This window comes from Oryza glaberrima, chromosome 3 (assembly GCF_000147395.1).
Source record: "Oryza glaberrima chromosome 3, OglaRS2, whole genome shotgun sequence".
NCBI classification, from domain to species: Eukaryota; Viridiplantae; Streptophyta; class Magnoliopsida; order Poales; family Poaceae; genus Oryza; species Oryza glaberrima.
In genome coordinates, this window is record NC_068328.1 from 16,733,307 (window position 1) to 16,747,377 (window position 14,071).

General features: G+C 48.7%; 1 protein-coding gene across 1 annotated transcript; it reads left to right on the forward strand.

The window, feature by feature from the left end:
* Positions 1-1,621: 1,621 nt before the first annotated feature.
* On the forward strand, positions 1,622-2,961 carry LOC127767651 (chitinase 12). Its single transcript, XM_052293055.1, has one exon. It carries the CDS (start codon positions 1,670-1,672, stop codon positions 2,648-2,650), a length of 981 nt encoding a protein of 326 aa, XP_052149015.1. The 5' UTR covers positions 1,622-1,669; the 3' UTR covers positions 2,651-2,961.
* The last annotated feature ends 11,110 nt before the right edge of the window (positions 2,962-14,071 follow it).

Genomic DNA, 14,071 nt, shown 5'->3' on the forward strand with positions numbered 1-14,071 from the left:
AAAAATGATTTTTACGGACAACTCCTTTAATTTTGTTCAAACGGACCAAAGAAACCCGTATGTAAAAAGGTTGGGAATACCTGATCCCGTATGTAAAAAGCTTGGAATATCTGATAGAGGACAAACTTGTGAAAATTGTTTTTTTAAGATGGACCTCTTAACAAGCCTACTTGCAAAAATCGACCTATTTACACAGGCGGACTTGTTAAGAGACTTGTCTACGAAAATCGGTGGATAGCATGACCGGTCACAATACTTCCCCTATAATTTTTTAATCCTCCTAGATAAACCCTATCTCTCTCTCCATGTTCTTTGCTTTCCATCTATAGTCTCGCATCCCTCATCACCTCCCATTCCTCTCTCTCTCACCCCCTGCTCAGTGGGAGCGCAGCTGGCGATGGCACCACCAGCGACAAGAGGGGCCAGAGGCCTCGCATGTGCACAGAAGTGACAATGGCGCCACATGATTACCATGGGAGCAGCGGCGGCGGTTTCGTCGGGACACGCTGCAATTGGCTCTAGTGACGGCACCCTTGAGAGGACATGGTAGCGGTGGCGGCCTCAGGAGTGGTGGGGCACGGTGGCAGAACTCCGGCGGTGGCAAGCCACCACACAGCGACAAATCCACCACCACCGACCTTGGGAGTAGCGGGGCCTCAGCGGTGACGACGACGGTAGATCGAAGCTAGGGTTTCTATTTTTTTTGCTGCAAAAATCACTTTTTACACATGGGTACATGCATGTTTTTTACATACACCTAGTGTTAGGTGGGCCGTCCACCTGTTCGCAAAGATCATTTATGCAGTCGTCATGATCGGAGATGGAACCATGGAGGCATATATGCAAGTATTTGGCCAACATGTCCAATGTCCACCAGATTGGGACGTCAATCCTACCCGTGGTATGGGTATGTTACCGTGCGCCTGATATTTACGTACGCTGGTTTAATCTATTTTTAAAAAATTTGCTACATACTCCCTCCGTCTCTAAGGTTGGCTTTTTTTCTTTTTGAGGGAGGGAGTAATATTTAGAGTTTGTGGTTTTTGTTATTGAACACCTTAAAAGGCATGAAACGACTTGTCGGAGAACGAATCTCCTCTAGCAGGGAAGCAACGAACCTCCCAAAAAAAACAAAAAAAAACTCCTCCTTTCATGATTCAACCAAAGGGCAATTTGAGATCGAGCCTACTTTGTGTGATGAACTCAAAACACAATCAAGTATACTTGTGTGATGAGCGGTGAGCCAGATATGTTCCTGCTCTGTCCGTGCTCGACTCAATTCATTGTCAACCCTAGCGATTTCCATTAATGCAATGACTATATGAAATGCAAAGATGTACTATATGACTACTAGTTGGATGCACAATAGTGCTACTATGGAACCCCTTTTCCCCTCTAAATAAGTAGCGCATCCCTAGGCAAAATGACTTTCCAATAATCACAGTTAGTAAGGGATGCATGCATATGCATGATATAGTGATGTCTGTTAATCGTGGCAAATTGGCAATGCAATTTGTTGTTGAAAAATACCAAGATGCCAATACTACGCCCACTTCCCGCGCGCTCTATATAAAGCCATGCGCTCCCATCGCTTCTTCCTCACAAACTTTCCCTCAATCAGTCAATCTGTATACAGCAACTCAGCGATCTTATATTTACCCAACACACCATGAGAGCGCTCGCTGTGGTGGCCATGGTGACCACGGCCTTCCTCGCGGCGGCCGTGCATGCCGAGCAGTGCGGCAGCCAGGCCGGCGGCGCGGTGTGCCCCAACTGCCTCTGCTGCAGCCAGTTCGGCTGGTGCGGCTCCACCTCCGACTACTGCGGCGCCGGATGCCAGAGCCAGTGCTCCGCCGCCGGCTGCGGCGGCGGCGGCCCGACCCCGCCGTCCGGCGGCGGTGGCAGCGGCGTCGCGTCCATCGTGTCGCGCTCGCTCTTCGACCAGATGCTGCTCCACCGCAACGATGCGGCGTGCCCGGCCAGCAACTTCTACACCTACGACGCCTTCGTCGCCGCAGCCAGCGCCTTCCCGGGCTTCGCCGCCGCGGGCGGCGACGCCGACACCAACAAGCGCGAGGTCGCCGCGTTCCTTGCGCAGACGTCCCACGAGACCACCGGCGGGTGGGCGACGGCGCCCGACGGCCCCTACGCGTGGGGCTACTGCTTCAAGGAGGAGAACGGCGGCGCCGCCGGGCCGGACTACTGCCAGCAGAGCGCGCAGTGGCCGTGCGCCGCCGGCAAGAAGTACTACGGCCGGGGTCCCATCCAGCTCTCCTACAACTTCAACTACGGGCCGGCGGGGCAGGCCATCGGCGCCGACCTGCTCGGCGACCCGGACCTCGTGGCGTCCGACGCCACCGTCTCCTTCGACACGGCCTTCTGGTTCTGGATGACGCCGCAGTCGCCCAAGCCGTCGTGCCACGCGGTCGCCACCGGCCAGTGGACGCCCTCCGCCGACGACCAGGCGGCGGGCCGCGTGCCGGGCTACGGCGTCATCACCAACATCATCAACGGCGGGCTGGAGTGCGGCCATGGCGAGGACGATCGCGTCGCCGACCGGATCGGCTTCTACAAGCGCTACTGCGACATCCTCGGCGTCAGCTACGGCGCCAACTTGGATTGCTACAGCCAGAGGCCCTTCGGCTCCTAAGCTTCGCCTACCTAGCTTCCACACAGTGATAAATAATCACTGATGGAGTATATGTTTACACCATATCGATGAATAAAACTTGATCCGATCGACGACGATGATCAGTAATGCACGACGAAGCGATTGGTAAAATATAATGTATTATATGGAAAGAATACAGTACCACTTGATTAATATTGTATGGAAAGAATACAGTATTATCGAGTGGACAAAAATCGGAGAGCGTGAAATCATAGCTACTACTAATTGATGTGCAGCATACCCATGAAAGATATTCCGATATACATCAAAATGGGATTAATTCAGCCCAATCGATGTACACGTCCACGTCTAACTATGGTAATCAAACCCATGAATAAGAACTTGTAGTCTCTTAAAATACTACAACGATAATTTAGTCAGTATATTTGTTTTGCATTAAAATATTATTATATTTTTTATTAACTTGATTAAACTTAAAATAGTTTGACTAGAAAGAAAATCAAAACGACTCATAATTAATATGAAACAGAACGAATAGCAATTATTGACACTATCCAATGTCTTTCTTCCTTCGACTGGTTATGGGCAGTCTTCGGATTACTAGATCCTTCAGAAATATTTTCTTCATGTTTGGGAATTAGTTATATAACGGGATGATGAATGGGAAGTGGATTTTGATCCCTCGAGGGATCCCCTTGTTGTTTGCATGTCACTCAAATAGTTATGAAAAAAATTTGACAAGATGTATTAACATGTGATATATCACTCTGCAAATATGCAAGTTCAAATTCAACTTATACATCTCGCAACGAAAAAAACAAATTTAATTGTGAATATATGTTAACTACCTATGGTTTAATTTGTTTTTCGTTACGAGATGTAGAAGTTGAATTTGAACTTGCATGTTTATGGAGTGTTATATTACATGTTAATACATCTTTTTAATTTTTTTCAACTTTTTTATAACCATTTAAGTGACATGCAAATAACAATGGGATATTCCCTCGAGGATCAAAATAGTTTCCCCGATGAATGTAAGGTTTGAGGATTTTTTTTTCGCGTGGCTGCTTTATGTTGGGTTAACCAATTGTGTTGTTTCTGCAATAGCAACGACACACTATACTTTTTTTGTCTTGCACTTCGTCTGTAAAAAAACAATATAGTATTGGATATGTGATGTTTTCTAGCCCAACGAATCTGAACTATTATGTTGGTTTTTTTTTACGGAGGGAGTATGTTGTTTGGCTAAATAAAAATGATATTGCTTTTAGAAAAGACGAAAAAAAACTGCATGTCTAACCCTATAAATGGCTGATTTTCATGTGTTATTTGGATGAGTACGTTTTTAGTCTTTGCTCAAAATGAGGCATGACAATCAGTCATTGTTACGTCAAGTCTCACTTGTTGAAGCAGACAACAATAGAGGTGTTCTTCAATGGTGATGGACAGAGACGTGGCAACCGGATTTGCGAAAGTTGTTTCTCTTTCATATCGAACTTTTGCCAAACTTGTTTGTGTCGGTAGTTCTACTGTAATAGTGTTGATCGCTGTGTATACCATGGTCAGAATGTTTTGAAAGAAATACGAAGAAGGGTTTTTTTTAATCGTTATATATCCTGTAATTATCATGGAAAACATTTCGTTTTAATTTGGAACGGGGGGGTGAAATAGCTGAGTGGACTAAATAGACAGAAACTCAGAATGTGATAGATAGATGCATGCATGCATGTATGCGTTCGTGGAATTCCATCGATTTCTGGCAGCAAATCACAGATGCCTGCATGCGAACGGCAAGGTGCAGATGAAGTGATGTAGAAGTAGCTAGCTAGTCAACGAGGACTAGCTATAGCTAGCGCTAGTTAGACCATTAATTCACAATGCTCCCATGTGGCATTCAACCTAGGCACACCGAACTGAATATTCGGTGCCATTTCCTCCACCAGCGGAGCTTTTCCAAGACCGCGTAGCTCTTTGCCATCGGTTCCTCATCAGTTTTTCAGGAGCGGCCCACACTAGCGCTCCGTGCCGCAAGAGAGAAAGAGAGAAGAGGAGAGGGATGCGTCGTCGTCCCCATGCTCCACGCCGCCGCGTCACCCAGGGGAGGAGGGCGACCGAATGCCGTCCTCGCCGGAGAAGTTCGCCGCCTCAATGGGGGGAAAGCGACGGCGGTGAAGATCGATTTGGCATCGGCGAACTCAGAGAGAGAGAGAGGGGAAATTCGGCGAGTTGTCACTCCGCCCGGCTCCGCGAGGACCACCGACGGTTGGGGGAGTCGGCCGGTCCGCCGGTGAGGTTGACCTCGATCCGCGCCGCTGGGAGCTCACCCGCCACGCTAGGCTTGATCCGCGCGGCCGCGCGAGGCCACTCCATGGACGCCGTCGCCGAGACTTGCCTCGGGGTCCTCCGCCGCCGATGATGTGGGGAGTGGGGACTGGCCGTGGGGAGGAGAGGCGCCGCCCGGGGGCGTCAGCCAAGAAAGGGGAGGAGAGGCGCTGGCCGGGGGAGGAGATCGAGGCTCCGCCCAGGCGGCCGGGGCACTGGCGTGAGGGGAAGAGGAAGTGGGTGTGAGGATAAGGGTGAGAGAAATGATTTTTTTTTATAGTTGTGTGGATCCTGTTTGAGGCTACATAGCACTGTGAAACTTGTGACAAGTATTATTCTTGTGTTTTTATCCTATGTGGTAGCCCCAGGCTCTGCAAAATAGGTGGCGCACTACTAATGCCATTAATGCGCAGAGCGCGGCCAGCAGGAACAATAATGCCCACGTGCATGAAACATCTCAAAGTCGTCTTGCACTGTTGCATTAGGTACGTTTACGTACACAGTAATACTAATTCATTATACATACTACTACTAGCAAGAGCTAGAGCTAGCTGGATATTTACCGCAAGTGGTATATTACATGGTCAACTAGACCATGTGCGGAAGCAATTCGTCCATCGATAATTAGGGTATGTTTAGTTCGCGAACGAAAAATTTTTGGTGTGTCACATCAGATATACATGTATATATATTTGAAGTATTAAATATAGATTAATAACAAAATAAATTATAGATTCCGTCTGGAAACTGCGAGACGAATTTATTAAGCCTAATTAATCCATCATTAGTAAATGTTTAATGTAGCACCACATTGTTAAATCATGAAGAAATTAGGCTTAAAAGATTCGTCTCGTAATTTACGAAATCTGTGTGATTAGTTTTATATATATATATTTAATACTCCATGCATGTGTCCAAACATTCGAGTTGATAGGGTGAAAAATTTTTATTTAGGAACTAAACAAGGCCTTAAGCTAGAGGGATATATCCATGTCCTCCTAATCGATGCGGACCAAGTCGAAACTTGACATACACGACTGGCTAGCTAGGATTAAATTAATGCAACAAGATATGCTAATGTCAATAGTCGTATCATCCAATCAGGCGAGAGTTATGAGAGAAAGAGAGAGCAATGTGTGTACTGAGCCATCTAGATCTTATAAATATACTCCTAAACTAAGACTTATGATGGCATGAGAATAGAGGCCCCCCGTGCGCTCGTGAAGAGCAACACGGGCGGCGACCCATGCCGCTGCAACTCCAACCCCCCCACCCCACCCCACTTCCCTCCCTTCCCCCTTGCCATGCCGCCGGAGCCAGCCTGGGCGCAGTGATGATGCAATGGCAGTCGCCGCCGGTAATGGAGGATGAAGTCGTGGGCGGTATGGTTGGATCTGTCCAGATCCATCGGTGGCGCACCCGGATATGGCTAGTTACGGGCGGGTAGCATCACAAACCGTATAGGTGGTGGGGGTAGCCATGGTGTCAAGCTGGAGTGGAGGAGGCCGACGGCTGCTATAGGTCGGGTTAGCGACCGAGCTCTTGGAGGTGGCAACAACAGGAATTCTTCCTTGTCGTGGTTAGGCACGATGGTGGCTTGGAGCTAGCATGAAGGGCAGCGGTAGCCAGCTTGGCTTAGACTAGGCTAAAAATAGCCAGTCATGGCGGTGGCATGGCTTGTTAGAGGAGGCAAAGCTATACCTTGCTGCCAGCCAGTCATGGTCGATGGTGGTCAGGAGAGATAAAGGTATAGAGGGTGATGGCGGGTCGCGTCCCTTGATGTTGGCCGAACACTCTCTCTTTTTTTTTGAGCTCCACTTCTCCTTCCGTGGAGAAGGTAGTAGTGGGATAACAAGGGTAGGCTTGGGCCACCGAGACATCGCTGCCCAAATCTAGGCTCTCTTTGACCGGATGTGGCGAGCAGGCTACTGGATAGCGGAGCAGAGGGATCCTGAGGTAGTGCACAGGGGAGCGGTGGCATGGTAGTAGGCGCTAACGATGAGGCATGGTGGTGGTGTGGATTGTCTCCCTAATGGTCGGCTTGGTATCCTCTCTATTTGTCGAGCTCCTCCCCCCTCTCAGTAGGGAGCTCTATAACAGGGTGAAGAACAGGGTGAAGGTGGCGCATGGAAAGTTTTGGGCTGCCAAGACAACACAACTCCAACCGATCTCTCCTTGGTCGGATCTGGTGAAGAGGCTAGTGGAGATCTGAGCCAGCGTAGCGAGGAGTGGAGATGGGCTAGAAGGCGTTGATGGCGGAGAGCAGTTGCGGAGGACGTCTAACCATTTTCCCAACATTTTGGATGGACTTCCTTCAATCAACCGTGAAAAAAAAAAGGCTTATGGGCCGTTCAGTACGTATAATTAATTAGCCCAAGCAGCAGCTCAGCCCATTCTTAACCTTGCACGCATCAGTTGCACTGTTCTCCATGTGGTTTAGTCACGTTGCCTGAATTATCTTGGCTCGTCAGATCAGAGCTGAAGGACATATATTGGATTCTATTTTGTACTGGGACTAATTAACCATAATATATGTTAATAAATTTTCACCTGAGAATTATCAAGTGTAAATATAGTATAGTCGTAGTAACTTACATATATTACACCCTCCATTTTATAATATAAGGCACAAGTATTTTTAAAAGTTGTTTCATAATATAAGGCGTGTATACATTCATGTCATTAACTAGCACCACTTTTCCACTAAAATATTATTATTTAAATCCTCCACCATCAAGATCTCTAATTTTATTGGGTGCATGCATTCTACTCCCTCTGTTTCAGGTTATAAGATGTTTTGATTTTGGTCAAAGTCAAACTGCTTCAAATTTGACCAAGTTTATCAAAAAAATAGTAATATTTTCGACCCAAGATAAATTTATTATAAAATATATTTAATTACTAATTTAATAAAACTAATTTGGTAATGTAAATATCATTATATTTGTGAATAAACTTACTCAAACTTAAAGTAGTTTGACTCTGATCAAAGTCAAAACATCTTATAATCTAAAATAGAAGGAGTATTTATTAGGGTAATCTAAACTATGAGGTGATAATAATTATTTTTTGGTTTTGGGTTAAGGATGGTTGTGTCTTATATTTTAGAATGGAGGGAGTATAATTTATATATATAAAATATAACTTTACAAAATCTTGCATCAACACGTTATTTCCCGGGAGCAGAGGTTACAGGGCTAAATCCCCTCATACACGTGTTATGATTTTTTTTCCCTATTCTACTTGCACAAATATTGATGCAAATCTAACGGTTCAAAAAAGTTAGACACATGTTAATATGTTATATTGCAATTATATGTAAGTTATGATATGATTATATTGTGTGTGTGTGTGAGAGAGAAAATATGTTGGTAGTTACAAAATCATCTTTGAACAGTAAAACCGGATATGACGTATCCTCCAACTTACAAAACCAGTGCAAACTAGGTCCCTCAGCGGTTTTGACTCAGGTTTTGTTCGATGTGGCAGCTGACTCAGCGTGGAACCCACGTGGGCCCCATACATCAGCCTATTCTTGCCCTCCCCTCTCCACCTCTCTTCCTCTCACCTCTCTTCTTCATGGGCAGCCAACAGGGGAGTAGCTGGGCGCAGGCGGCGGAGCGGCGCCCGGGCGAGCGCAGGCGGTGGGGGAAGCAGCGGCACGGGCAGTGCCCGGCAAGGGAGCTGCTGCCTGCAGCCGGTGGGCGTAGGCGGCGGGAGGAGGAGCGGGCGGCGCGTGACGGAGCAGCGCGCTGGCGAGCGGGCCCCGCGCGGGCAGGTGTTGCGGCAATGGCCGTGGAGCTAGAGGTGGGGCCAGGCGTCATGGAGGTGGACACGGTGGACTCGGAGCCCCGGCCTGTTCCCGCGCCGCATCCTCCCTCTCTCCGTGTGCTCGCTATCGACCCCAGCCCCATATCCTCCCTCTTCGTGCATGCTTGCCGCTGGCCGGTGGCATGGGAGCAAGCGAGCTGTCCGTGGCGTCGGCAGCAATGGCAGCGCGGTGTATGAGGATGGGGAGGACCAGCGTTGTCGCTGCATCATGTCCTTGTCGGCACCGCACAACGTCGCTGCCGCCGCCGCCACCGCGTCGCCCCCTCTCACCACCTCGGGGCTCAGGCTCGTGGGCTCGCTGCTGGTGCCAGTGTTGAGAGGGGGTCGCCGCCCGCTGGATGCCGGATGCCATGGCTACTGCTCTGGACCGCCGCCGTCGTTGGGGTATGTCGTTCGGCAAAGTGAGAGAAAGTGAGGAGGGAGAGAAGAGGGGAAGAGAGAGATGGTGATGTGGCATACTAACATGTCGGTCCCACGCTAACTCAGCGACCACGTCAGATAAAACCAGGATCAAAACCACTGAAGGACCAAAGTGAACGGTTTTGTAAGTTGAGGGATGTCATACATCTGGTTTTGCGATTGGAGGATGATTTTGTAACTCGACAACAAGTTGAGGGACCTTTGATGTACATTTTCCATTTGTACTTACAGTATCAGATCATGGAATAAGTTTACTTTGTGACCCTCAAAAGTGATCAAAATCTAATCCGTGACCCTAAACCACAAAACCGGATATCTCGACCCCCAAACTCTTAAAACCGGTGCAATTTGACTCCCTTGGCGGTTTTGTCGACGTGGCGCCTACGTGGTGGTATTGACCGGGTCTCCTTTACACGTGGTGTTTAAGTTGCATTTAGAATTAAAAAAATATGTGTGTGACCCATTTGTCATTGACATAGAAAAGAAATTGTGGGACCCACGTGTCCCTTCTCTCTTTCCCCTCCCTTTAGTTCCTTCTCCCGCCTCGTCGCTCCCTCTCTCTCTCTCGCGGCGGGCAGCGAGGGTCGGGCGGGAGCCGGCGGCAGGAGGGCGGGCGGGGGCTGGATCCCCTTTGCGAGGAGCTGTGCTGCTCTCCTCGTCTTCGGCGTCGAAGAGGAGCTAGCGCGAGCGGCCCACGAGCGGCGGAGACACGGAAGTCGGAGGACGGCATCGGAGGAGAAAGAGAGAGATGCTATGGGTGTCGGAGGACGCTGGGTGGTGGAGGCGGGAGGCACACGCAGTGGGGTACGGCGAGCTTGGCCGCGCCCTGCTCGACCCGCAGGCCGCCACCGACCAGGTCTTCGACGCTGTCACGGCACAGATACGCGTGCTACCCTCCTCCCCTGAGTATTTTGGTGTCGGGAGTCCGTGAGGGTGCCGCCACAGGTTTCATGTCATCGGGAGGTGGTGTGGTCTCCTTCGTCTTCACCGTGGTGGAGCTCAGCCCGAGCGCCGCCGCCATCGCCGCTCCAGTGCCTGCCGCCGCCACTCCCACGTCTCTGCTGCTCGCAGGTCGCCGCGCCTCCGCCGCTCGCCACCGTCTCCGCCCACCGCCGCTCCGGTCCTCGCTGCCCGCCGCGGGAGAGAGAGGGAGTGGCAAGGAGGGAGAAGGAACTGGAGGGAGGGGCGAGAGAGAAGGGACACGTAGGTCCCACAATTTATTTTATGTGTCAATGACAAATGGGTTCCACACATATTTTTTAATTCTAAATGCCACCTAAACACCACGTGTAAAGGAGACCCGGTCAATATCGCCTTGTAGGCGCCACATCAGCGAAACCACCTTCCAAACCGCCAAGGAAGTTAAATCACGCCGGTTTTAGAGTTGGGGGGTCGAGATATCCGGTTTTGTGGTTTAGGGCCACGGATTAGATTTCGATCACTTTTGAGGGTCAGTATGTGAACTTATTCATCAGATCATAGGCGCCTAGCATTCTCCAGTACATGGGCCTTCACTCAATGCTCATTCGAAGCTCACGCTCAAATGGGGAAGCAGGCCGGACGATCTAGCGCTTTGGCGCTCCTCGTCCTCGAGATCGTCTTCACGACCCCGCCACAAGTCCACAACGCGCCTACGCCGATCTCCCAGATGCCTATTTCTCAATAAGATGTGCTTCTATGCTTTCAAAGAAAAAAAGCACGAAAGTTAAAGCGCATAAGTGGCTCAGATTAAAAGTTGATTAATGGAGTAACTGTCATTAGCGAGAGGCACTTTTCTCCAAGTAAAGTTGAGTCCACGTCCTGGCACCTCGAGCAGCGCCGCGCAGCTCTTCCTCGTGAGCAGCGTCAATGCCCCTTCCCCTCCTCGCCTCCCATGGTATGGCCATAAGGCCCGCCCGGCCTAGACACGGCCCAAGGCGATCAGGCCGGCACGGCACGGTCGGCAGTTTGTGTCGTGCCGTTCCTGCCCACGGGCTGCACCTCAGGCCTAGGCACGACCCACCAGCAGTCGGGCTGTGCCATGCCAGCCCGAAGACACACCAGCCCGAAGACACAGGCGGCCCATCGTACCTTCTTTGAAATAAGTTTATTTCCCCTCCCTACTCTTTGGGCTGTGACATATATATATATATATATATATATATATATATATATATAAGTCTATTTTATGTCCCTACTTGTTGGCCCATGCCATATAATATGTGTATTTTTCATCCCTATTCTTTGTGCCGTATCTTACATATGGTTGAAAATAAGTCTGTTTCACATCCCTGAACTTCGTGTCGGGTCCTGCCGGCCCAGCGTGCCGAGGTAACAGCCTAGGCATGGCACGGCCGTGCCTGGGCCAGGCCGTCGGGCCTCGGGCCATATGGCCTCGGTTCCACGCGGCGCGTGGAACCGCACACGCTTTTGGCTCGGCTCCTTTGGCAGAACTAACTATGTGGCGCTCGCCTATTACCAGGCCGCGTACCGGTTCCACGGCAACGCGGCGTGGCTCAACTTGCCCGACAACGCCGCATCTCGTGGGTTGCTTCACGCCTCCGTGGACGCCAAGCTCTAGGCTGTGCCAGAACATCATGGCCGCCAAGAACGCCAAGTCCTCCATGGCACCGCCTCCGCTTCAGTCTCTGCCACTGCCACCTCCTCCGCGCTCATCAACAACTGCTCCTTCTCGTCCTCTGGCAATGCACCGTCCGCTGACTCATCCCTTTCCCTGTCATAGTCGTTGTTGATGAAAAACACGAGGCCTGGGAGATCTGCTTAACTCCAGTGCAGGTCCAAAACTCGCCTTCGGGTATGCTAGCATGCCAGTTGATTTGATCCTGCAATCAACATAAAATAAAGACAAAGAAAGAACTAAATCGATAAACGATAGCCGATCGGCTAAGTGCCGATGACATATCATTTATCTTTGAGCCGATGTCATATATATACATCGATCGACAGTTATAAATGAATAATAAAGAACTAAATCTACTTGATCGGCTGTAGATATTAACAATATATAATCCTTATGTCGATATATACTTAAATCAAGTGATTGGGATAGATCGGTCGCCATGCCGAGAAAGTATAAATCACTTAGATTGAAATATATACAAACAACAAAACTATATATGTTCATAGCATAGCCGATCAGATAGATCTAGCATGTATCGGCTAATACTTCGATACCACTCTATATTAAGATATTAAAGCAAGTAGAATATACCAAACAAAAGCATAATATACCTAAATGCGATAAGATCTTGATATAAAGGGCAGATTTAACATGTCAGTAAAGCATATAAAACAAATGTAGTTAAATCAGGTAAGATCGGCTGAAACTCCGATACTACCCTAATCGACAACCAAGAAGCAGGCTAGAGATTGAGATTCTAATCACGACTCATAAGATCAAACAACTGATGCAGCTATAAGTATGAAAAGAAGGACAATATCTAGACAATCAAGCCATTGGAAGTTTCATAGAGTGGTAGATATCATATAATCTAAGCCAATGTTGATATTTAACCTAATCGGCTGCCATCTATTGATAGACGTTAACCGATTGTAGGTTAGATAGCGATATTGCTAGAGATTATATAGGATATATGATAACTCGACGAATTACATAAACAAGATTAGAGTATCATAAAGATGGAAGCACTAATCCCGAGAACGCAAGCCGTCATAACAAGTTTTACCTCTTGTTGAAGATCGAAACCGATGCAGCTCAACCCGAAAGCAAGAACTCGTCGAAATAAAACTAAAGCAAAAAGAGTGGCGATGCGCCGAGATTGTATTGAACGTATGTGTTAATTGATTACATGGGGTTCGGGGTGTATTTATACCCGAAAATTACAAACTATGTCCATATCGGACATGACTCCTATCTCTAACAAACTCTAAGATACCATAAGTCTTTATGGCAGACTTTTGCCCAAACATATCTCTAAGGAAATTACATAAAATATTCTAAGTAATATATACAATTGCCTTCTCAGGACTCTATCCATGCGTGGCAATCATCTTGAAGCATATCAATTCAACCCGATGTCTTACACCAAGTCGTATTGCCAGAATCGGCTGCATCACCAAACCAAGTCTGACTTGAACTTAGCCAATCCAATCGTAGCCGATCCGGACTCCAGCCGATTCCTACTCTGTTTCCGCAACGATCTTCATCTTTGATTCCGCTTCAATCTAATCCTCATCTCCGATGCTGATATTACCAAATTTGGTCGTTAACAGTCGTACACCGCCACCACGCTCAAGACGTACATACCGCGCCGAAGCACAGAGATGCAAGCCTGCATGCGCAACAGCTCGACTTCAGCGCCCTTTCCCTGTCATCGTCGTACACCGCCACCACGCCCGAGATGTCCATGACTGCACCGAAGCACAGAGATGCAAGCCTGCATGCGCAACAGCTCAACTTCAGCGAGGCAGCGTGGGGCGAGTCTGCTGCCTTCGCCTAAACAAGTACCCGTCCTACGAGATCGACCGTCCGGGACTCCCTCCTCACCATCAAATTAACCACCACCGCTTGGTTAGTACTCACATCATCATTGTTAGCTTAATAGCCGCCGCCGCTATGCAGATGGGATTTTAGATATTCTGCAATCTACTGCACCGACGGGCACTAGGGATTAGCAGTTTTAAGCCTCCTGTTGGTTGGTTCGTTGTGTATGCATGCATAGATCTCTCTCCAGACTAGTAGCTCGGTTCTTCTGTTGTACTGTCATCTGGCTTCTCCTGGGAAGAACACCAACCAACCCTGTGATACAGAAGAACCAAGCCAATGATACTGAAGCTTGTGTTTTTGTGTCCGGCGTACGTCTCTAGTAGTTATCCAGTCAGTCACTGGTCGATGCTACAGAAGGG

Excerpts from the sequence above, each read along its gene's own strand:
- LOC127767651 (XM_052293055.1), top strand. The coding sequence starts at position 1,670 with ATGAGAGCGCTCGCTGTGGTGGCCATGGTGACCACGGCCTTCCTCGCG.